The sequence below is a fragment of the Delphinapterus leucas genome, chromosome 6 (genome assembly GCF_059928025.1).
Source record: "Delphinapterus leucas isolate spDelLeu-1000000601 "Yukka" chromosome 6, BTC_Dleu_Yukka2, whole genome shotgun sequence".
Taxonomy (NCBI): domain Eukaryota; kingdom Metazoa; phylum Chordata; class Mammalia; order Artiodactyla; family Monodontidae; genus Delphinapterus; species Delphinapterus leucas.
Window position 1 is genome coordinate 116,606,834 of NC_143134.1, and position 23,735 is coordinate 116,630,568.

The 23,735-nt window shown below is 56.7% G+C and overlaps 1 protein-coding gene and 1 pseudogene across 9 annotated transcripts in view; one reads left to right on the plus strand and one right to left on the minus strand.

The window, feature by feature from the left end:
• RALGPS1 (Ral GEF with PH domain and SH3 binding motif 1) overlaps positions 1-23,735 on the plus strand; it is a 289,275-nt gene that overhangs the window by 241,552 nt on the left and 23,988 nt on the right. For all 9 annotated transcript variants that reach the window (XM_089913761.1, XM_089913763.1, XM_089913759.1 and 6 more), the window contains 4 exons: positions 258-325; positions 18,090-18,216; positions 19,619-19,776; positions 22,002-22,053. In XM_089913761.1, the coding sequence (XP_089769887.1) occupies positions 258-325; positions 18,090-18,216; positions 19,619-19,776; positions 22,002-22,053 (405 nt within the window). The remainder of the gene's footprint in view (positions 1-257; positions 326-18,089; positions 18,217-19,618; positions 19,777-22,001; positions 22,054-23,735) is intronic.
• LOC149749053 (uncharacterized) lies at positions 6,907-8,424 on the minus strand (annotated as a pseudogene).

Sequence of the window (23,735 nt, forward strand, 5' to 3'; positions counted from 1 at the left end):
TGGCAGATGGACCATGACTACACTGTTTACTGTGTCTTCCTTAACCATTATCTTTTGGTCATGGAAATCCCCTGGGGACATTGGAAGGAAGTGGCTGTGATCTGGAGCCAACCTCAGAGTATTCCTGGGTTCTGTGACTTTAATAGCCCTTAACAGCAGTCCACCTTCTCAGTTCCAAGCGTGCACATGTTAGCTTCCGCTCCCCACCCCCTGACACACCAGAGCCCATCTAATCTTTTGAAAATCTTTGTTTTCAGACTGTCGCTCAGAATTGAGCCAGGAAGCAGCTCCCCGAGACTAGTCTCTTCCAAGGAAGATCTTGCAGGTATCGTAGCCACCTCAAGTGGGGGCAGACTCTCCAGTAACCCTAACGTGGCTGCCAGGGTTGGTCTTTCCTGTGGAGCCAAAGGCCAGAGTCCGGTCTGCAGGCTGGCAGACTCAGCGTCCCTGCTTACAGCCTGCCCAGGCTTCGGATCACATGGGGCCCCTCTGGGCTGGGGCTCCCTGGAAGAGCCTGAGACCTAAGACAGGCAAGGTCAGAACCCCAAGCCGGGAGCATGCACAGGATAGAGAAAACCCCAGCACCTTCTCCCAGTCACCTGGACCCTTGTCATCGGGCCTACCGCCAGGCTCGGGTTGACAAGCCCCGGAAGGGTGTGCGGGATGCCTGGGGTATTTCCCACCACACACAGACGGCTCGCGTTCCTCGGGCATCAGTTTTATTGACATATTGACAGTGTTCCCTAGAGATTAGGGGCCCAGGCTTTGACGTCAAATCCAAGCTATGCCGTTTCCAGCTTTGTCACTTTACCTCTCTGATCCTCACTGGCCTCATCCACAAGATGGAGGTGATACTAGCTCTCACTTTGCAGGGCTGTGCCACCTGGGCAGGGTCACACTTCAAAGCCCTCTGCCCACGTGTGCACGCGGTGTTAGCTGCTTCAGAGTCATGTCTGTGAGTTTCCTTTTATCCGTATTCCAGCCAACTCTCGTCACTGGGACTGAGCTCTGCTGCTGCCTGGGGAGGGACCAGATTGGGGGCGGGGGTCTGACTGTACTTCCTCCTCCTGGTTTGAGCTTGGGTGACACCAACCTGGGTTCTAGGCCACTGCAGTCTTGGACAAGCCACTTCATGCCCTCTGGGCCTCAGTTTCCTTACCTATAAGATGGGGATAATAAGTCGTCCATCCCAGAGTCGCTGGAACGTCAAAATTGAAATGATATTCAGAAGGCACGCAGTGTAGAGTCTGACAGGCAATGAGTGTTTGGTGAGGGGGTGGCTGTCGCAGGCTGCTGTGCCTGGTGTCGTGCCACCCCCAGCCTGTCGATGTCTCAAGCCACTCTTTCTCCTTTCTGGAGCCAGGCCAGTGCAGCAGTGCTGCTGGCCCAGGACCGCAGAGCCACAAGAGGTGGTATATGCAGCCTCCCACTAGCCCTCCCAAACAAGGCCTCTGCCCTGAGGGTTTTCTCTAGGCTCCTTACCTTTCCCAGCCTCTCCTGGCTCCATTGTGCAGGTTGGACCCTGTCCCTAGTCCCTCCTGGGTTGGTGGTGGGGTGTCCCACAGTAACTTAGCAGAGGGAGACACTGGTTGATCCACACAGCCTTGGGAGTGCTGCTGTCCACACCTCAAGAGACAGTCAGAGTGCTGGCCTGAGCTTGATTTTCACAGTGTTCCATGAGCCTAATATGAAAGCATCTTCTACCGTCTCCTCCCACATCCACTGCCTTCCACACGTGGCAGATGACCCACCAGCAGAGGTGACCAGAAGGGAAGCTCCTGGCACTGGTCTTTCTCTGCCTTCTCAGCTCTGCCCCTGTTCTAGAACCTTCCCCCGCTCAGTCGGCCGTGTTCCTTCCGGATGCTCAGCTACACCTGACCTTGGGTAGGGGGTGGACGGGGGGCAGGGATTCCATCAGAGGGATGTAGGAAGTAGCAGTAGGATTCTAAAGCAATCATTTAGGGCCACAGAAGGAACAATAGGAAACTCTAACCACTCAAGACTATTTCTTCAGGAGAGAATGCCAGAATTCCGGAGCCGGAGAGTGGGCTCCAATACGAAGTGTTCTGCCCTTCGGATTGTCCTCCAAATTAGTTTGAATAAGAGGCCTCTGCACCCTGTCTGGGTAATATACCTTGTCAGGATGACCACATACATCTCTGGCCTTCCCCAGGTGCTCACAAGTGCCCACCACCACACTTTCTACCCTCCAAACATGCTGGAAGATTCATCTCCCAGTGCCCCAGGTTGGAGACAGGAGCCAGACGCAGAAAACTAACACTGCTAGTTGGGGGTCTCCAGGACTGGACCACTCACTGAGCCCGGGGCCAGAAAGGAGGAGCTGCTTTCACTTTTGACCCCTGCCTATGATGGAAACCAGTACTGGAGCTGGGACCCAGCCGCCGGTCCAGCCTCCTCAAGGTTCAGCTGGATTCTCCTTCCGTCCCATCCCCCATCACCTCCACCTGCTCCATTGTGTATTAGCCATGTGAAACCAGAAGCCAGCAAGTTAGCTAACCTCAAGCATCAGTCAGAAAATCCTGGCAGGAAACAGAACTGCCCCCGGATGACTCACCGGAAGAAACTTAATGAAGGTGAAATGGCAGTAGGAATAAATACTTCACACAAAGGATAGCGAGGCCCCCAGCGCTTCTAGGCTGAAGGACCTGGTGGGGAAAAATGTTACCCACTCTGGCAAGCTCTGAGTCGCAGAGGACGGTCAGCTTGGCAGGAGCTGTGGTAGCGGAGGGTGAAGCAGGAAGGAGGGGGGAGAAAAAAATGCACTGACCTCTCTCTCCTCTGCCCTCCCACCCCATCTGCTGCCAGAGCCTCCCATCGGCCAAACCCAGTTGGAGGCCTGGGTGAGGGAGCCAAGAGATGCCTCTCAGGGGTCAGCCTCCCACAGGCACCAAGCAGGGCAAAGAATGCATCTGTAGGGTCAGACAGAACAGCCCACATACCCGCCAAGCCTCAATTTCTCCATCTGTAAAGTGGGCATAATCATACCTCCCACAGTGAGCTGTGCAAATGTATTGAGGTCATGTGTGTGTGAAACACTTCGCGAGTCCCTGACTCATGGGACACACTCATCGAGTGTAACTTTATTAGGATGATGGTATTATTGTCAATATTATGATTCTGCCTCTGTCACCTGAATCACTCCTCAGGTCTTAGCAAAACGTCATGGCCCCAGGGAAGCCTTTCCTTCACCCAGCCCCACCCCCGCCCCCCAGGTCAGGCCCCCTGTTACACTGTGGGCAAGGAGCACACCATGGCCCTAACGCAGCCCACCCTGGTTAGTATCAGAGCACAGCCACACGCAGCCGTGGGCACGTTGGCGGCTTGCTCACTACGACAGCAGAGCTGAGGTTGGGACAGAGACCCCATGGCCTGCAAAGCCTAAAACATTCACTACCTGGCCTTTTCCAGAATTTGCCCACCTTGCGTTATACCCTCTTGCAGCTTCTTTGTCCCTCTGTGTCTGCTTTCCCCACCAGCCCGGGGTTCCCAGAGCCCGGCACCTGGGGCGCTTGGTCTCTGGGCTCCTGGTGGGGCCCGGTGGGCACCTGGTTCCCGGGCTGCCTGCTGACTCCACGTTCCTCCCAGAAAAGTGCTGAGACCGGCGTTTCCACACAGTGTGGCCGGCAGACCCCGGCGCCCAGGAGTGTCTGCACTGACTTTTCAAATCCCTGGCTCCAGCCTGGAAGTAGGATGTTAAGGTTTTCATTGATCACCAGAGGGCCCGGGCGCGTCTGGAAGGCTTCAGACGCACTCAGTGGTCCCGGCTTCCCACCCTCAGACGACAGAGGGGACCCGCGGGGTCCCGTGGGGGGCGGGGCCAGAGGGCAGCTTCAGGGAGGCCTTCTGTGTCTGGCAATTAGACTGGGCTGCGTGGCAGGAGCCCGACCAGATCGGGGACAGGAATGTGCCTCTTGCAGGCCCAGGAATGGGAGGAACGCAGCCTCCCTCGGCTCCCTGGGGTGGGGGGCTGGGCCTACAGCTCTGGGCTCTTTCCAGCCAGCAGGCACCCCACACCTGCCGAGGAAAGGCCCCAAGAGGCATCTGTTTACCCGAGGCTTCACATGCCAGGGCCGGCTGTAAGCCAGGCCCCGGCGGAACCCGGCGAAGACCTGCCCTCCTGGGCTCCATTCACGCCTTAGTGGGGGAGGCAGGCATCAGAAGGCGTGAGGGGACAGGGGGCCACTCCGTCGCTGCGATGCCCCAGCGCCCCACTCTCCACCCCTGGGGAGCAGCTGTGCCAGCAGCTCTGCACCGACAGATGGACAGACTGTGAGAAGGGAAGTGGAGAAACCTTCTCAGTTTCTGGTCTGGGGAGAAAAAAGGCCAGGAATGCCACGTCTTCTATTCCCCACCCCCCCATATGTAATGTTTAGTTTATATAAATGAACTAATATTTTCCTGGAGAGCAAAAATCATAAAGAACGTTGACCCCAAGAGAGGGCAAGTGATGTTTGTGTGTGCCTTGGAACTGGTGAAGACATTTCCAGATCTTGGGAGCCCCACCTCCACGTGGCTGAACCAACTGACAGGTTTTCTCTGAAGATTCCTTGGCAACAAAGCAAGTCCATGGAAAATCTCACCCTGGGCCGCAAGTTTCCTTCAGGACTGCTCTCCGACACACCTTTCCATCTTCCTTGTTCTATGGCCCAGCGGGTAAAAGCCCTGCTTTGGAGTCAGGCGGACCTGAGTGCAAGGGCTGGCTCCCGCACTTCCTAGCTCTGGGACCTTGGGCAATTGGCGTAGCCCCTCTGAGCCTCGGTTTTCTTACTGGTGAAATGGGAATAGGAATAAATACTTCACGTAGGCTTACTTCACAGGGCTGAGGCTGGGCCGGAAAAGCCCTTAGATAGGGCCTGGCACGCGCTTAGCACTCAGGAATGTTAGCTCCTGGCCCTCGCAGGCAGGCTCTGATGCTGACCGGTTGGAGGGGCAGCGTGACACAGCCAGCAGAGCACTGGACGGGGGGCTGGAGTGCCCTCACCTCAGCTCCAGCTCACCACTCACCAGCCACGCCAGGTACCACGGCCGCGTAACCTGCCAGCCCAGGACCTAGCGGCACAAAGCGACCATTTTATTCTATGCATAGATTTGCAGGTCAGGAATCTGGACAGGAAACAGCCTGTCCAAATTCTGCTCCACGATATCTGGGGTCTCAGTTGGAAAGACTTGAAGGGTGAGAGGGACTTGATGCTGGGGGCTGGAACCATCTGGACATGCGTGGTGCTGGCTGGTTATCTGGGGCAGAACACGAACATACATGTGGCCTCTCGTGTGGCCTGGGCTCCCCTGCCACGTGGCAGTCTCATAACTCTTGCATGGCATTGCTCCCCGAAAGCGGATGTCCCCAAAGCATCATGGCATCGGTGTGACCTACCTCGGAAGTCACATAGCCTTGCTTTTGCCACACCCTGTAGGTCAAGGCAGTCTACAAAGGCCTGCCAGGCCCTACCTCTCCACTTGGTTCATGGTAGGGAAACAGGGGTGCAAAGATAATAATAGTAATCGTAATAGTAATGGCAGCTAACACGTACTGAGGGTATACTCTCTACCAGGCGCTGTTCTAAGCCCATCCCATGTGCTCACTTGGTGAGCCTCACACCTACCCTGTGAGGTGGGGGGGCATGTGTGTGCAATATCATCCCCATCCTATAGGTGAAGGTGCTGGGGTGCACGCCCTCACCCCCCATCTTATGCCTGGAGGAAGGGGCAGAGCCAGTTGCTGAGCCCAGGGGTCTGGACTGGTTGTCACCTGTACCCAACACGTGGAAGAAGCAGGATGCATGCGCCTGAGGGCCCCAGAGCACTCTGGGCTCTGTCCCCATCATCTGTGCAGGGCAGGAAGCACCCTGCTTCTGGTGACAACCTTGGCACATCTGTGACTTTCCCACAGACACTTGGAGTCGCAGGCTGTCCCAACGTGGTCCTTAGAAGGCTGGTTCCATGTAAGAGTAGAACTCCAAACCTGCTTTGGCATTAACTCTCCTTCTCTCGCCCTAGCTGGGGCCTGACTACCTGTGATGAGAGAGCAGGGGTGTTGGCCGCTCTCCCTCCCTGGGCGTTTCTCCACCTTCCTCGGCTTGCTAACTGCAGGGTCTCCACCTTCCTCGGCTTGCTAACTGCAGGGTCTGGGTGCCAAGAACGGTGCGGGCACAGTGCTGACTCCAGATGCTTCTTCCTCTCATGGCACTTCCATGGGTTTTGCAGAGATTCCACCAGTCCCTTGGCCCAGGCAGATGCAGATTTATTCCAGGGGCCACTGCATGGCCCCTCAGTCTGTGCCCACCGCCAGCTTCTTGCTGCTTGGTATCCCCTCAAGCCTTCAGCTCCACGCCAGCTCTCCTCACAGGGACCACCTTGGTCCATGGGAGGCCGTACCTGTCCTGGTACTGATGGACCTGTGAGCACAGCTAACCCTAGTGTGGCCACCACTGTCCTCTGGCTGCAGCCATGTGGGCTCCAGGCCTGAGTGAGGCACTGGGAGTGCCCTGGGTTTCCCAGCTGCTGGGGGACATAGAGCAAGCTCCTCAAGTGGCCTGGAGACCCCTCACTGTGGTTGAGGAGAGTGAGAGAGCACTGCACGAGTGAGGGACGAGGACCCCCCCCCCGACACCCTCTTATATTCTCAGAGTGGGTAGGGGCTCCTAATGAGGGACTCAAGAGCCAGGGAGCCAGTTCACCCTGGAGTTCACACCTACTTGTCCCTGGAGTCTCCCATCTTAGTAGCCCGTCAGCGTCAAGGTCAAACAGATGAGCCAAGACTTAAACCTGCTGCCTGCTGGGGTCTGGGGATCTGGGCCTCTGGCTCTGAGGAGAAAGCGTCTGGGCCTCACCGCAGTTGAAGGGTGATCAGATGCCATTTTTCAGAAGGAAATGAACTGGGGCAAACTGAGTGAGTGGGAGATAGAGCCTGGCTCACAGTAAGGACCTGTAAGAGCTACATGTATGAGAAACAAAGAACGCGTGTGAACGTAAAAGTCACCGGCTCCCAGGCTCCACCATGAAACCTGGCCAGAGAAGGCTTTCAACACAAACAGACTTTCTGTGCAGAGGGGCCCCCGGGCCCTGGAGGGCCGCAGAGCTCTGGCAGACCCAGGGAGGGCCCCGGCCTGAGAACAGGGCTCTCAGCCCATGCAGGAAAGAACCCAAAAGACACAGAACCCCTTGGAATCGGGCGAAAGTGGGCGCTGCACCCCAGACGCTCGGGGCGGTGCTCGATGGCTCCGGATCGTGCCAGTTGTCATCCTGGTCTCCAGGGACGACGCGGAGGCTCGGAGCCTGAGCAGACTGGACCACGGGCTCCCAGCTCAGCCCAGGCAGAGGCTGGACTGGAATGCAAGTCTTGTGATTCCAGATTGAGTCGTTTCCCTCCGACACAGCTGCCTCCCATTAATTTCGAATGTGTGAGACTTGGAGCACAGCCCCAAGAGCGGCGGCAGGGCTGCCAGGCTGCTTAAATCGGGCAGTGCTGACCCGGGACAGGGCCGCTCTGATGCCGCTGGAACCCATGGGAACGAGGCTCCCTATCCCGGCCACGTGTCCTCCTCTGCAGAGCCGGCTTCTCTGCAGCCGTGGGCACGGCGCTGGGCCATTCGGCACACTTGGCCGGCGCTCCGACTGCTCGCCCAGGCCTGCACTGGGCACTGGGGACACGGTCCCTTCCTCCCGGGGCTGGTGTCGGGCGGGGGTGGGGATGGACGGTCAGCGGGAGATCACACACAGGTGGATGGATGGGCGCCAAGAAGGCCAGGCACAGGCCACACGTGCCCAGGAGGACGGGGTTGCCGCCCTCTTTGTGAGAACTCAGGGACCTGAATTCTGTGAAGCGCTGGGCCCTGCATCTCAATGAAAGCCCTCGCCCGTGTCTAATTTCACCCCTGAAGGTGGGAGAAGACCAGCAGTTCTTTCCCTCCCAAGAGAAACGTAGAGGATGAACAGGAGGTCATTTCTGGGGTGCTCTGGGCTTGTCTGTTGTGGTCCACGCTGATGGTTAGAAGAGGCCCCTGGCTCCTGGCAGGCTCCTGGTGCTGGCTGGCCGGCCAAGGCCGCCTCTAAGAGGAGGACATGACAGCTGAGACCAGGGGCTGCTGCAGTCAGAATCGTGCAACACTTCTGAGCCGTCTTCCTTTAGAATATGAACGAAGCACGAGATCACTTTGTGAATTTAAAATGATCATTTTCTCAAATATCTGTTCTGTTGATCCTGGTTTCACACATGTTCCTTCTTAGCCTTTCTCTTCTCCTCCCACAAACACTGATTTCCCGCCTTCTGTCCCAGGCCTTCCCCCATCCCACGGAACTTACAGCCTGGATGTCTTGCCCACTCCCGGGGCTCCACACACCCCTGTGCTGACAAGTCCCGCACACCTGTCCGCAGCTGCCATATCTCCCGAGCACCTCACCCATCTATCCAGTGGCCCGCGGACATCAATCCCAAACTGAGCTTCTCATCGGCCCCCCCCCAGCCTGCTCCCTCCTTGGTGAGTAGCACTAGCCTCCACTGATGGTTACCCCCGAATCCCCCTCATGCCACTCAGCTGGTCCACCTCCTAGACACCTGTGGCTCCCATCTCTCCTTCCCAGCCTGTGGTCTTGACCAGAGTGAGATTTCTAGGGTGCAAATCTGAGCATATCACCCCCTCTCCTAAAAATCTGCACGCCTTCCCCTCATTGAGCTCTAGGCCCCTCTGGGCCCACCCCCCCGCTGACACACACACACACACACACACACACACACACACACACTCTCACACACTCTCTCTCGCCACCCTCAGCTCTTCAGCCTGGCTGGCTCTCTGCAGTTTCTCGAGTAGGTCCTGTGTCTGTTGTCGTGGGCTCCTTCTGCCTGTACGGCTGCCCCTGCTGGAACTCCTGCGCCAGTCTGGAGGTCAGACCCTCCGGGTCCTCTCTGACCTTCCTGTGTTCTCAGGTGCCCTGATCATGGCTCCACTGCTCAGCAGCCCCTCGCCCGACCCTTCCGACCGCAGGGCCCACACCGTTGAGATGCCCACAGGGCGTGCGAGGCAGTGTTACTGTGAAGCTTGCATCAGATCCTGTGTACAGAACACTGAGCACAGCATCTGGAACCTTGTAGGTGCTCGATGAATGTCAGCCATCACCAACACCACCACCATTATGGTCGTGGTAGTTATTCAATTGATGTATTGAATAGTTCTTGCTATCACCGTATTTATTTATTTTTTTCCTATCCAAGCATGTGTCTTTCCTGGGTGTAGTTATCTGGTTGCTTGTCTCTGCCCCCACTTGAGTGTAACTGCATGAAGGCAGAACATCAGCTCTAATTCAGAGTGGCCGTACCGCACCTGGCCCGGGGGTTGTTGAGGAAGGCGGGAGGCTGCTGTGTCGTTTCCTCCTCACAGGCAACCTGCCAGGCCAGACCACTGCCCCCGTCTTTCAGATGCAGAATTCAGGCTCAGAGGTACGAGTGACTCGCCCAAGGTCACTCAGCCGGGAGGTGGCAGATACCAGTGGGAGCCCAGGCCTGTCTGCCTCTGGATTCCACGTTCTTTGCTGTCGCCTTTCATCATCCTTAATCCCGTCCACTCCAAAGCCACTATTAGAGGGCCCTGTGCTCTTTTCTCTTCCAGTCAATGAGCGGTCTGTTGGGCAGCATGTCAGTTTCTTGAGAGAAATGTAATGAAAACCAGATTTCTTTCATGATATCTCGTTCCCCAGTGACTGTCAGTTCTCATATGTTCCAATAAAACTGCTAAAGAAACAGCCACTTAAAGATTATTCATGGAAAAATTTTGCAGAGGAAAAATAGAGCAATCTTCTGAGATAGTCAAGCCGCATGGTCAGTTTTTCCAACTGTCCGTGCCATATCGGGCTGGGCAGTGGGGACCACACTCTGCTAAGCCAGGCCAGGGCCAGGCTCATTATCACCGCCCCTGCCCCGAGGACAGGGAAAAACAAACTTGCTAGCCACCCGCTCAGAACCGGTCCCAGAAGACACGTGTCCCTGGTGCTGTCACGTGGTGCCCGCCCCCCCCCAGGCCTTGGGGCAGGAACGTGAGGCCTTTCAGTAGCAGAGTGTTACTTAACAGTCAGAGAGGCCACCTCCATCCCTAGGTCCCAGCTGAATGGAAATTCTTCTGCTTCGGTGTCAAACCCGGGCTGTTGGTCCGCAATGCAGGGATGGGAGTGTCTGAGACCCAGGGCAGTCTGAGCAACCTCAGCGTGGAGCCTGGGCTTAGGGAGATCACAGCCTCTTCTGCTTGCGCCCACCCCCCACCCCCCAACCCTTCCCTCAGCTGGCTGGAGGGGCATCTGAGGCCAGGCATGCGTCCCGTCCAAAGCAGGGAGAAGAGGGGGGCGGATCTGGGCCTCGGCCTGGAGGGAGAGTCAGGAGCTGAGTGGAAGAAACCAAGGGCGAGTCTGGAGGTTTGGGAGAGCCAGAACTGGGGGTCAGAGCCAGGATGCAGGAATCACCAGAGACAGGTGGGGAAGGGAGTGGATCAGGAGTGAGCAGAGGCTGAGGAAGTTCCCAGAAGAGCCTCAGAGCATACGGCTCTTGCTGCACACACGGCCGGTTAAAGGAGCAAACCCAGCACGCCTCTGCCACGTGACCTGGTGTGCCTCCGACACGAGGACCCGAGGATAGTCAAAGTATCAACTGCACAGGAGTCATCGAATTCAGACACAGAAGTGTTTACACAAGCCTGGCACACAGTTGCTGCATGATAGATGTCAGCCTCCTTCACCTTCCCTTCCTCGGGAGTAGCAATTGGACCTTATCCATCACATGTTGCCTTCAGGAAGTGCCTCCTGCTTATCAGATCACCTCAAGTGTGTCACCGTGTTCCTCCTTCCTCAGGTTTCCACATGTTGCCTGACCTTTGAACTGCTAGAGCTCCTCCCCCGCCACGTGGACCCCACTTGCCACGACCAGCACAGTGGTGTAGCCCTGGGCCCAGGTCCTGCGCGTGGTAGATATAGAAGCCCTGGCTCTCTTACCTGCAAATCGGCCCTCCTCGGAGGACCCGCCCACAGCACGGGGCCCGGCCCTCAGCATTCAGTTATCACCATTCTTAATCCTACGACACCACCAGTTCAAACCACGAGGAGGAGCCAGGCGATCTGACCTTTATCATAATTTCTGAACCTGGGGTGGGAGCCAGAGTGACTCAGGCGATGAGACTGTAATCCCACGTACATGCAGCTGACAAACAAGGCGCATTCCACCCTCCGCACGGATACATTTATTGAGCAATATGTGCAAAACAGAAACAAAGCCGGATGCTCCCATGCTTGCCTTTCCTCCCTGCAGCAGCTACACGAGATGTTTCACCTGGGACAGAACTTGTTTTCATTCCATCGCTTTGAGCAGAAGTTCTTCACCGGGTGCCCGTCAGAATCACCTGGAGATCAGCGCCCCCAAACCTCCCCTAGGCCAGCAGAATCAGACCCTCCTGGAATGGGCCCAAGAAACTCCATTTCTCACACACCCTCCAGATGCTTCTGATACAAACATGCCCTGGTTAAGAATGACAACCTCGAAGAAGCTGATGGCGGCGTGGAACCCCTCACAGGAAAATGCACACATACACGAAGCTTAGCCACAGTCCTCGCTGGCTCCCATGGACCCTCCCAGGGTTGGTGAAGTCCAGGCCACGACTCTCTGACTTCATTATTATGGGTTGGTCTGTCAGAGCCCCGTTCTTGAGATGCCATATGCAGGATGGAATTGGTGGTGCCTCAGACAGCACCCCCTCTTGTTACCGAATTACGTCGTGTGGACCCTGCTCGAGCCTTAGCCTGAGCTCTCTGTCTCTGCAGAAGAGGGTTATTTTTTCCATTTGGGTCCCAATGGGCAAATGACGAAACAGAAGCTGAGATCAACACAGCACAAGCTTTATTCAGTGGCCAAAGAATGGAGAAGCAGGAACTAAATTCACAGGTCAATTAATTTTAAAGAGTAAAGACAAAGGGAGGAGGAGTGAGGCTAATGATGGGGAGACGGATGCATTAGTCTGCTGGGGAAGGGACGGGGCTTTTTCGAGGGAGTGGGGTGCCACCCCCTTTTTATCCTTCTTTGGTCCTTAATGTCCAGTCCCGGCCACCAGTAGATGTATCATTTAATGTGCTAATGTAGTCAGATCAACATATAATGAGACTCAGGGTCTGTTGGAAGTCAGCTTCGTGCCATCTTGGTCCCAGCTGGTTCCATGTGGTTTTTTTCTTTGTGTGTGTGTGTGTGTGTGTGTGTGTGTGTGTGTGTGTGTGTAGCTTCCTTTATCATCTCTGGACCCTTTAACTTAAAGATTTATGTTCACTGCTGCTAGAATCGGGGCTGTTGGCAAGTTTTGAGCAAGGACACTCCTGCTAACAGAGGAGGTTGATGGGTTTTGAGCAAAGACCTGGAGCTGCTTTGGCAGCACCCTCTCCTGCCACCTGGCCGAGAGGCGGCGTGATGTGGTGGGGCCTCCTCGAGAAGGTTCTTTGGGCTGCAAACAACAGAGGCAGACTCTGGCTGGGAGGGCTGAGCAGCCAGGCCAGGGAAGGTCAGGGGCTACTGGGACTCCCTTCCACCTCGCTTTTTGCCTTAACCGTGAGCCTCTCTCACCGTAGACCCACCCGCCTGCTCCACAGGCAGGGAAACATGGCCATCAACCGTATCTAGGTTTTATTTCTCATCCCAAAGAGAGATTGTCCTCAGACATGTTCCTGGCCCAAATCTGAAAATCCTGGGGAAGGTATCTCCCCCAAGCTGAGGTCAGGGGCAGGACCACAGTGGCGCTGGTCTGGGGTTGGCTCCCCTGTGACCCCCATCGGGGGATGGGCGATTTCTGGCAAAGGTGCTGGGCAGGTGGTCCCAGGTGCCCCCTCTGTGCATTCACAAGGCCTAGACTTGAACCGGATTCCACGACAACCAGCCCCCTGTCCTCGAGGCTTAACCTCCTGAGCTTCTGCTTCCCCATTTGTGCACCAAGGCTAATAACAGGCCTCAGGGGGTGTTGTGTGGGTTAAATGTGAAGGCACTGCAGGGCTGTGGCAGACACAGATGACACTCAAATGGGGTGATCGGAGGAGAGTGTCAGAACGAGGGTGTCGGGAAGCCCAAGGCACAGCCCAGCACCCCCGGCTAGAAACAGTGGGGCACTGTAACTGCCCCTAGGCCTGCAAGGGTGCAGGGAAGCAGCGGTTACCAAAACCAGAGCAGAGGGGGCCTGGAGACTGCACCTCTCAGGGGTGACCACAGGAGAGAGCTGCAGGAAGTGGTGCCCTAGCCTCGCTGTCCTCCCTTCCCCTGTCTCTGGCCCGGGCTCCCCATCATTCTGAGCTGACCAGGAGCCAGACGGAAGGGAGCCCACTGACCTAGGCCCCGTAGTGCAGCCCCCAGTTCATGGCACAGGGTGGAGAAGGACGGATCTGGAGTCCAACACAGCCCCTTAGCACGATGCCTGGCACAGAAGGGGTGTCCACTCATTTTTCAAGTATGCTCATTTTAAATGACGAAACATTTATACATAGAGAATACCCATTGTACCTCCCACCCATGTTTAACAGAAGTTAACATTTTGCCATACTTTCTTTATATTTTCTTAATTAATTACAGATAGAGCAGAAGTCCCTCTCACCCCATCCTTTCCCTTTCTTCCCTATGGAGGTGTCTACTGTTCTGATACAGTTTGTGTTACCCTGTGTAAATTTTTGTGTTTTACTACAGGTATACCTATATACAAACATATATACCATTTTCGGGTATGTTTTTAAAATTTTACATAAATGGCATCATGCCATCCACATAAACATTCTTTTGCAACTTGCTCTTCCAACTTAGCATATGCTTCTGTGATTTTATCCGTACTGATACCTGTGGATCCAGTTTCTTCATTTTTTCCTGCTCTGTAGAATTTGTTGAATGAATAGACCACAGCTCACTTATCCATTTCCCTACCGAGGGGCATGCAGGCTGTTTCCACATTGAACATCATTGTAAACGTGTCCCCTTGTGCGCTATGCAAGAGTTTCCTGAGGGCAGACACCCAGAATTGGAATCCCAGGGTCACGGTGATGCCATGAAGGCATGGCATCTTCACCTTTACTCAGCATTGCTAATTGCTTTCCAAGTATTTGACACTCAGATGAGCCCCAGACTAGCATTCCTGTCCCTCCACACCTAGCCAACACTTGATATTGTCACGCTAATTATTTTTTTACAGTCTAATGAGGTGAAAATGTACCTCGTTTTTTACTGTAATTTGCATTCCCATTATTACCAGTGAGGTTAAGGCATCTTTCCCTATAGTTATTGGTCATTGGGGTCATTTCCTCTTTTGTGAATTTCCCCGTTTGTCTCCTTTGCCAGTTTTCTGGGGGTGTGGGTTTGTCTCTTTCTTACTGGTATTTGAAGTTCTCTGTAAATCTGAACATGAACCCTTTGCTGGTGATGTGGGTGACATATACCTTCTCCCAGACTACAACTTGCCTTTTAACATTGCTTTTGCTGTCTTTTATTTATTTGTTTGTTTGTTTGGGTGCAGAAATGTTTAATTTTAAATGTAGTCAAATTTATTCATTTCTTTTCCTTTAGGGTTTATGCCTTTTGTTTCTTTCCTTTCCCCAAGGTCATAAGGATTGTCTGTTTTTTTCCCAGTAGTTTTGCATTTTTGCTTTTCACATTTATGGCATTAATCCACTTGTATAATATAAGGTAGGAGGACTCTAATTTCATCTTTTTCCACGTGGAACCCAGTGGTTCTAGCCCCACGTACTGAAAAGAGCCTCCCTACCCTCTGAATTGTAATGCCGCCACCACCATGAAGCAAGTCCAGGTTTTCACTTCTGATTCACTGAACAGTTCTCTGCCCATGCCCCAACCCCAGACTGTTTGAATTACTGTTGTTTTGTGTTCGGGTCTGATACCGGGTAGGGCAAGTCCTGTACTATTCTTCTTAGGATTTGTCTTGGCTACTTTGTCCCTTTATTCTTCCATCAGGATTGTAAGATCAGCTGAAATGACCAGGTATGGCAGGGATAGAGCACCATGCCCCTGACAGTTTCAAGCAAGGAAATGACATGGTCAGCTTTCCATTTATCAAACACTCATGAATCTGTATGGTGGTTGGATTTGAGAAGATTAGACTGGTTGCAGGAAGAAGATAAAGTGTGGGGACCCAGACCAGTCGGTGACAAGAGAGATGGGCAGGGAGGGGTTGTACAAAACCTAGGGGCCTTGGCGATCGTGTACAGCAAGTGAGAAGAGCAAAGCCAGTCACCGTCTGGAAGAAGCCAAGACGACCCCTCCTTCCAGGCCAGGTGACTGAGTGGCCAGCAGGGCCTCCAACCAAGGCTGGAAATACAGGAGGAGGGTCCAGGTTCAACCCTGGCCGAACTTGTGGTATCTTAGGGAAGTTCAGATGGAGATGTCATGCCAACGGGTGAATATGTAGGTCTCAGGCTCAGAAAAGAGGAAGGCAGTAGAGACTTGCGTCATCAGCCAATCTGCTGAGTTAAAATCAAATCAAAACCAGGAGCCAAAGAGGGAGGCCTGTGTAGACAACACCAGCTGCTGGAGGATAAGGAGCCCGTGGAGGAGGCAGACTGACGGCAATTGAAGAGGCACAGGGAGAAGCAGGAGCGCGTGACGTCACAGGCGCCCAGGAAGTAGAGCCTTGCGACGAGCGATCGCTAGCGTCAGACACCAAGGGTGCTGGTGAGGAGGCCAATGAGCATTCAACGATTAGGCCAAAAGGAGGTCAGTGGGAATGTCATCAGGAATGAAAACCAGGTTCAGCGACTTGAGGAGTGAGCGAGGGGGCGACAACGGAGTAAGGAGGAGCAGGCCTCTGTCTGAGGAAGCGTGGCTGGCCGGGAGGAGAGCCGGGGCCGAGAGGAGAGCCGGGGCCGCGAGACCTTTTCACGGATGAGAGACTAGAGTGTGTGCACAGGCTGGGGAAGGGGCCTGAGTGGCGAGAAGGGGAAAGTTGGGGGGAGGGTGACTTCTCAGAGGGAACAGTAGGGCTGGGAGGTGGTCCCGGCTCACCAGGCCTGGCAGGTAGGCTGGCGTGGACGGAGGTGCACGTGGCAATTGCAGAGCCAGACACGAGGAAGATCAAACTTGACAAGCACAGTTTTCTCATGGCAGGAGGGTGGCATCCTTTGGAGGGGAGGGGGTCTAAGAGTCGTGCAGGGGGCTGAAGGAGGGAGGAGACTCCTGGGGAATAGCTGTTGAACGCAACAGCAGAGACCTAGTAAGGGTGTGGCGGCGGGAGCTTGGGGAAGGGAAGGAGAAGGTGGGGGTGGGGGTGCGGCGTGGAGGGGGTGCAGGGAGCGGGATGGCAGCTGGGAGCAGGAATTCAGAGCTTAAGATGATGTGAGCTCCTTGCCTTGTGAACCCTCCGAAGTGCCAGAGGGGAGCTAGACTTTCCGCAGTGGACAGGCTGGGGACAGGGGTCATTGTTTTGGACACTAAAATAAGAATGAACCAAGCATGCTGGAGGACATGGGAACCCTTAGGTCACTTGTGGATCTGCAGCATCTTGTGGCGGAGGATCTGGAGTCCTGGATGGACCTCGGGCCTCATAGGCCCTCCGGGACGTTCCCCAGCACAGCCAGGCAGCAGCCCCTTGGTTTGCAGGGTGTTTGATGTGCTCCGCAGGAAGTGGCCCAGCCCCTTTGTGGAAACCCTGGCCCCCACTTCTGGTGTCTGGCCCAGGTAGCTAAGGCTAAGTTGGCATCTGGGGTCATGTCCCTTTGAGACAGGCTGGGACCTGGGGCCCTTTGCTGCAGGGCTTGCACCTGGACAAACGTCTCCTCCAGCAACAGATACAGAGAAACTATAAGGGACTAAAAATAACTGCGGGCATGGGCAGTTGGGGCAAATTATGAACAATAAGATACAAAAAGGCCAAAACCCAACTGCCACTTCTGAGCAGGGTACTACACGTGATCCCTGCACACAGCACCCCCAAGGGGTGGGCACACCACCTAAGCCACCCCTGCAGCCTGACCCACCCATCCACCCCTGACCTGACCCCACGAAAGGAACCAGCTCGCCCCCCTTCAGGGAGTGAGCAAGGGAACCTGTTACTTGTTTTCGCTCCCCTGTGAGCATGAGTCCGAATAAAGCCTTGCCTGAATTCCTCGTCTGACCTCTTATCAGTTTCTGTTGATTAGAGTCCAAGAACCCGTCTTCGTAACACCTTAAACACCTCCCTTCCCAAGCCACAGAAACTAAAGAGTACCACAGTGGTCCAGGCCACACCCCACAAAATATAGCTGTGGACATGGCCAGCATGAAGGATTCTGCCTCCGTCTCTGCATGTGCGGCTCAGTGGGGTTTGTGGCCCCAACCCCCTGGCTCTGATGACCTCCTGTTGGCCCCATGACTGGGGCTGAGGAGGACAAGGTAATACTATCATAATAAAACCAGAGTGAACGCTAACTCTGTGTGAGTGAACTGCACACATTACTACATGACCCCTCCCAACCACCTGCCAGGTGAGTGAATTATTCCCACCTTTCAGATGAGGAAACTGAGGCTCTGGGAGTAAGTAACCCATCCAAGGTCACCTAGGCAATAGCTGAGAGGCCAGGGGTCTGAACCCCTGCCTACCTAGCTGTGCTTCCTCTCATTAAATCCGCTGCTCCCCAATAAGCCCTCCATACATCCCTTTTTGTCGGATGTGTGGTTGAGAACAGAAAGTGGCCGTGGAAGGGCACAGGGTAAGGGCCCTGGACCTGGACTCAGAAGTCACGCTGTTAGGGCTCAGTTCTGCCACCCGAAGAGTCTCACCGCAGGGAAATAGGCCGGATGCTGATCCCCGCGTCCAACCCCACGTCTGTCCACGGCACTCTCCCCCGTATGAGCAGCAGGGCTGCCCGGTCAGGGGGCCACCACGCAGAGCAGGACACTGGCCCTCCTGACGGTCGGTTGTCAGCCTGGAAGCAGGGAGGGAGGGGTCAGGGTCTCGCGAGTGGAAGCCCACGGGACGTGGGAGAACCTTGCCCCCCATGACAGCCGGGCCAGGTGCCTTCCCCCAAACCCGGCCCCCCTCCCCTGAGCCTCCGCAGCGCCACCATCACTCTCTCTGCTCTGTTCACAGCCCCCGCTGGTGGCTCCAGTTCTGCGAGGTTCAGCCGGCGGCCCACCTGTCCTGACGCATCTGTGGCTGGCAGCCTCCCCACGCCCCCAGTTCCGAGACACAGGAAGAGCCACAGCCTGGGCAACAAGTGGGTGACTGAGCGAGCACCCCCTGCTCCCCGGGTCTAGACTGGGCTGAGCGTGGGGCGTGGGCTGAAGGGCTGCTGGGAATGCCGGCCCACCGGGCCCTCCCCTGCCTGTCTGGGAGTCACTGACGGGCACTCTCGGCGCCCCGGGCTGGTGCCCTCTCCTCAGGCCTGGCACGTGCTCAGGAAGAGTGGGGGCGTCTGCGAACTGGTGACTGGGTTTCACGGGCTCGGCAGCCAAGGGACGAAATGTGCGGGGAAGGGCAGGGAAACAGTGGAGGGATTCCAGGAGCTTTGCCCAAGCTCGGTTAGTGCCTCCTTGTGGAAAACCCTAGAGTCCAGTGGACACCATGACTGTCATCCAGGGAGCAGTAGGTGTCTCATGGTGCTTGGGTACTGGGGCTCAGAGTCTCTGCTTGCGAATTGTTGCAGAAAGCCTGCAGAGCAGTGAGCCTGCTGCTGGTTCACCCAGCTGTGTGGGGCTGACAGCTGGGGGACATGCATGGTCCTCAGCGTGGCCAGGGCAGCCATGCCCATGTCCCCAGGGTGTCGGGCACAGAATCCTGAGCAGTTGGGTCCCTTCCTCCCTTCCCTCCCCCCTTCCCTCCCCCCTTCCCTCCCCCCTTCCCTCCCCCCTTCCCTCCTCCCTCCCTCCCTCCCTCCCTCCCTCCCTTCCTCCCTTCCTCCCTTCCTCCCTCCGTTCCTTCCTTCCTTCCTTCCTTCCTTCCTTCCTTCCTTCCTTCCTTCCTTCCTTCCTTCCTTCCTTCCTTCCTTCCTTCCTCCCACCATTAAGACACAAGCCTCAACCAGCCCAGACCAGTCCTGGAGTCACTCACAGGCTGGAGGAGAAAGGGTTGCTCTCCAAGTGTTTGGGGCTTGCTCTGTGCTAGATGCTCTGCTACATGCCTGTCCAGCATTCTCTCACTGAGCCCCTGCAGGCCTCCAAGCTAGGCGCTATATGATACACATTGTAAGAACGAGGCTGGTGAGGTTTGACAGGTGAAGTACCTTGCAGTGGAGTAAGGCTGGAGTGAGGATTTGGACCAGGTTTGTGACTCCAGAGCCAGATGTGCTGACCGCAGGGTCACACTGTCCCTTCGCTTGTGTGGCTCCGTGGCTCACCAGCACCATCCGCTCACTTGAGCCTCACAGTCATCCTGGGAGACAGGCAGGGCAAGTATCGTAAGGCCCCATTTGACAGATGGAGAAACTGAGGCTCAGAAGAAGGATGTGACTTGCCCAAGGTCACACGGGGAGATAGGGCAGAGCCTGGACTTAGACCACAGTTCTGGGTGGAGGTGTTTCTCCTGCAGCTGCGCCGTCTGCTCTGGACGCCAGGGCAGGTGTAACCACTGTCACCCCCTAGATAAGGAGCTTTGCCTCTTTCTTCCTTTCCATTTTCCAGTATGATGTGTCAGTTGAGTGTAGTTGAGAGTAAAAGTGCGACATTCCCATCGGAGAAAGCGAGGCACCTGCTGGACGACAGCGTCCTGGAGTCGCGCAGCCCCCGCAGGGGCCTCGCCCTCGCCTCCTCCTCTGCCGTCACCAATGGACTCGCCCTCGGTAAGCGTCTCCGGCCTGCACACCACAGCGGGTGGGCCACAGCCCGGCGTGTGTCTGTCTCTGTCACCGTGCAGTGCCTGGTGGCCCCTCACCCCCTGCAGAGGGGGCTCCCCACAGGCGTCACCAGAGCTAGGGAGGCCTTTGCTTCCTGGCCTCCGAGGCTTCACGAAATGCCCTGGGTTTGTCCTCATCCTGCTGGTGGCCCTGAGAGTGGCAGGCAGGCTGGACAAGGACCTGAGACCCGCCATCCTTGGCCGGCAACTGCCGAAGCCTGGTCGCTGCCCCCGCGGGGCTCCATCCCTGGGGAGCCACGGCCCCCGCACGTAGGGCAGAGGAGGAGGTGCTGCCCAGGGACGGCAGCGGGGCGGCCACCAGGTGCTCACTGTGCCCCTGTCTTCACACTGAGAAGCCAGAGTGAGGGAGGGTAAAAAACTGATCTGGGATGAAAGCATATGTCTGAACTTCAGCCAGAAATGGTGCTTATGTCCATGGAAGGACAGAAACTGAGCTGCTGGGGCCAGGAGGGGAGGGGTCAGAGCTGAGGATGGCGTTGAGCTCTGGTCACAGGTCTGTCCCGCTGCAGTGTCCAGGTCACCTGACCAGGTCACCTAGGTCATTTCTGCTGTCAGACAAGCGCACTCTCCACTGGCCGTGTCCTTTCAGTGTGCCCATGCTTCTGTAGTCTGTGTGTCTGTCTACTTCCCTTAACAGGGAGCCCTCCCGGGGCTGGCAGCAGGTTAGTCGGAGGCCTGTAGCGTGGAGGGCCCCTGGGCATGGGACGGAAGAGGGTGGTGCGGACAGGACAATCGGGCAGGAATCTCACATCCCACGTCCTCCTGAAATGAGGCCCGTCTCCGAGGCAGTGCCACTGCAGGGGGCAGCTGTCTCCTACCTCCTGGAAAATCTGTGACAAGCAAGGTCCATGTCTGCCTTCTGTCCAGGAAGGAGGTCATCCCACTTGGACCCGGTCAGGGGTTTATACCGGCTTAGGACAGTGTAGCCTGCGGTTCATGGGTGTGCCTTGGGGAAAGAATTCAGGGTCTGTGTGTTGGGGAAAGGCTGGGATAAACCACGTAGGCAGGTCTCTTCCCAGAGACTTTAACGTGCCTGTGGGCTCTGTGGGTCTCCCAGAAGGGAGCGGAGTCTGCAGGTTCCCTCGTTATCTGGGCAGGAACCATCTTCCTTGGAGAGTCCTCTGGGATGGGGTTCTGAGGAACCGGTCTGGGAAATGCTGGCCCAAGAGCATTCAGCTGGGCAGCAGAGCGGCTGTTTTACATCCAGGAAACTTTCTGAGCTGCGCCTGAGCCCAGGCCTTTCTATTCCTGAGACAGAAAACTGAGTCAGACGCAATGCTGTCCAGTATCCAGGCGGGAGATCGCCAGGCAGTTTGGTTCTCGGCTCTTCTACTCGGGAAACTCACATGTTTTTCCGTTTGGAGCTGAAAGGCTGGGAGCACGTTGCCGTATGTGCACGTGCCCTGTCTGGAGCTGAACTGGTCCCCTCTGTCCTGTAACTCCCAAGGGACCTGAGATCTCCTTTTCCCCCTCGCACTGCCCAGCTGTGGTGTCAGCAGGCAGCCCAGGCAAAGAGTGTGGAACCCAGGCCTCTCCGAGAAAATCTCTCTGCTGTCCTCGTGGCTGAAGCCGGGCCTTGGAGAGTCCAAGTCGGCCACAGGGGCAGGCCTGGGGGAGGGCTGGGCCCCGCTGTGTGGACACTGCCCAGGATCTGAAGGGGCGCTCCGTCGGGGCCTCTGTCTGCTGCTAGGCAGCTGCTCCCTGACCAGCGTCTAGTCGAGCCCTGACCTTCGGAGGAAGAAGTGTGCTCGTTTGGCCCCTGTCTTCACCAGGTGAGGCCTGTTTGACACTGGTTTTACTTGGGCCAGAAGGGAGGCGGTGGTGAAGCCAGGCCAGGCCAAGACAGAGGCCTAAGGGCCCAGACCCCAGAGGACTGGTGGGCAGGCAGCTGCAGCCCTCAGGGGCAGGAAAGGGAGTGGAGGACCCACCCTCAGGGGCAGAAAACAGCGGGACGGGATGGGCCGAGAGTCAGAAATAGCAGCAGCAAAGCAGGAGCCGAGCCATGCTGACAGACACAGGGCCAGGAAGCTGTCGCCCCGGCACGTCTGTGCAGCTCAGGACCCGGGCCCGGTGGCCCAGGAGAGCGGGCCGCTCCGGGTGGGCCCTCTTCTGCGAGGCCGCCGCACTCATCCATCTGTGTTCCTCCTGCAGGCAGTAGTGAGAGCTCAGAGTTTAGTGAAGAGACGTCTTCAGGGCTGGCAAGGTGAGTGTGGCCTCTGCTCGGCCTCCTTCCCAGGGGCTCGCTCAGGGCCCGGGGAGCTGGAGACCAGCCCCCCCGACCTCACCGGCGGCCCAGCCTGGTGAGGCTGCCCTGTGGCTCCGGAAGGGCAGCGTGCGCAGCCCGCGGTCGGGGCTGCCGAGGCAGCCGCTGGGCAGGATGGGCATGGGACGGGCGTCCCAGCCCCTGCTTGGGCAGCCTTGCGTATCACCTGGTCCAGAGCTGGCCTGGGAGTCTGAGGCCAGCACCCGAGGAGACCTGGGTGCAGATTTGGTCTGAAATGAGGGTTCTGGAAACCAGACGCCTGAGAACAGGCCTCGTCTGGAGACGGGCTTGTGGCTCCGCCTGGTGGGGTCTGAGTGCGCTGCACCCCCGTGGCCTCGGGCCTTTGGGCCGACACCTGCCATGCTGGGCACTGGTGAACGAAGGGGACCCTGGTCCGGGGTTGGGCTCCCTGCAGCCCACCCGTCTGCCCCGGGGATTCACCCCTTGCACCTACTCCACTTGCTGCCGTTTCCTTTGCGCCAGGCACCAGGTGGGCTCTGGGAAGACAGGGACTCTGCACGGGGAGCTCCCACAGCCTAGGCGCCGCCGAAGGTGAAGGGCATCGTGGCGACTTAAGTTCTGAGGGGAGCCAGGGAGACCCAGTGATGCAGAGGCAGGTCTGCACCGTCCCTCAGAGTAGCCCTTCCACTAGCCTGTGTGCACAGGCACACACACACTCACACGGACACACACGCTACACCCTCTGCGTACGTGTGTATGTACACACATACACATGCACACTCACATACGCTCACACAAATTTGGGTGTACATTCACTATGCAGGCATACACATGCCTCTCACACATATACACACACTCCTCCTCTGGTGTTGAAGCCGCCTGTCTCCTCAGCCTCCACAATCATAAATGACCAGAGAAGGGGTGAATCCGGCCATCCCTACAGGGCAGAGTGCTGTCATGTGGGGATAAGTGAGCTTTGCTGAGCGCTCCCTGTGTACCAGGCACTGTCGTGGTCTCTCCCAATCCTCAGACCTAGCTACGCGGTGGTTACTCGTAAAATGTCCCTGTTTCGTGCCTGTGGACAGCAAGGCGTGGAGAGGTGACGTGGCGGTCCTGCCTCACCCGCCCCTGGTGGGCAGAGCTGACCCACGTCCACCTCCCCCGATCATGGGGCCCACTTCATCACCACCATGCCTTGTCCAGAGCCGCTGCGACACTGCAGGGACTGGCCCCACGTCGGTCAGCCAGTCCATCTGTCCTCGTGAAACCCTAGGTAGGGGGCTGAAGAGGGGGAGGGACGACGCCCTGAGCCCTCGGAGCTCCACCCTCTGTCCCGCCGCAGGCCTCCTGGAGGGATGTTTGCTCTGATTTGGGGAGCACAGGCAAACGGGCCCCACTGCCCTCTCCCTGCCCACCCCAGGGAGGGGTGAGAGCCAGACAGGCACTGGGCAGACTCTGATCTGACGAGCGGAAGTTTGACTTTTCTCAGCACCGGTCAGGGGACTCCTGGGGCAGCCCTGAGGAAGGGGGCTTACGGAGAATCCAGCACCTCCCCAACCACGGGCCAACAAGAGGACATGGATCCTGAATAGTATCCACACCTGGACCTGCTCATGGCTCGTTCATTCCTTCGTTCACTCACCCATTCCTTGTGTCCACTC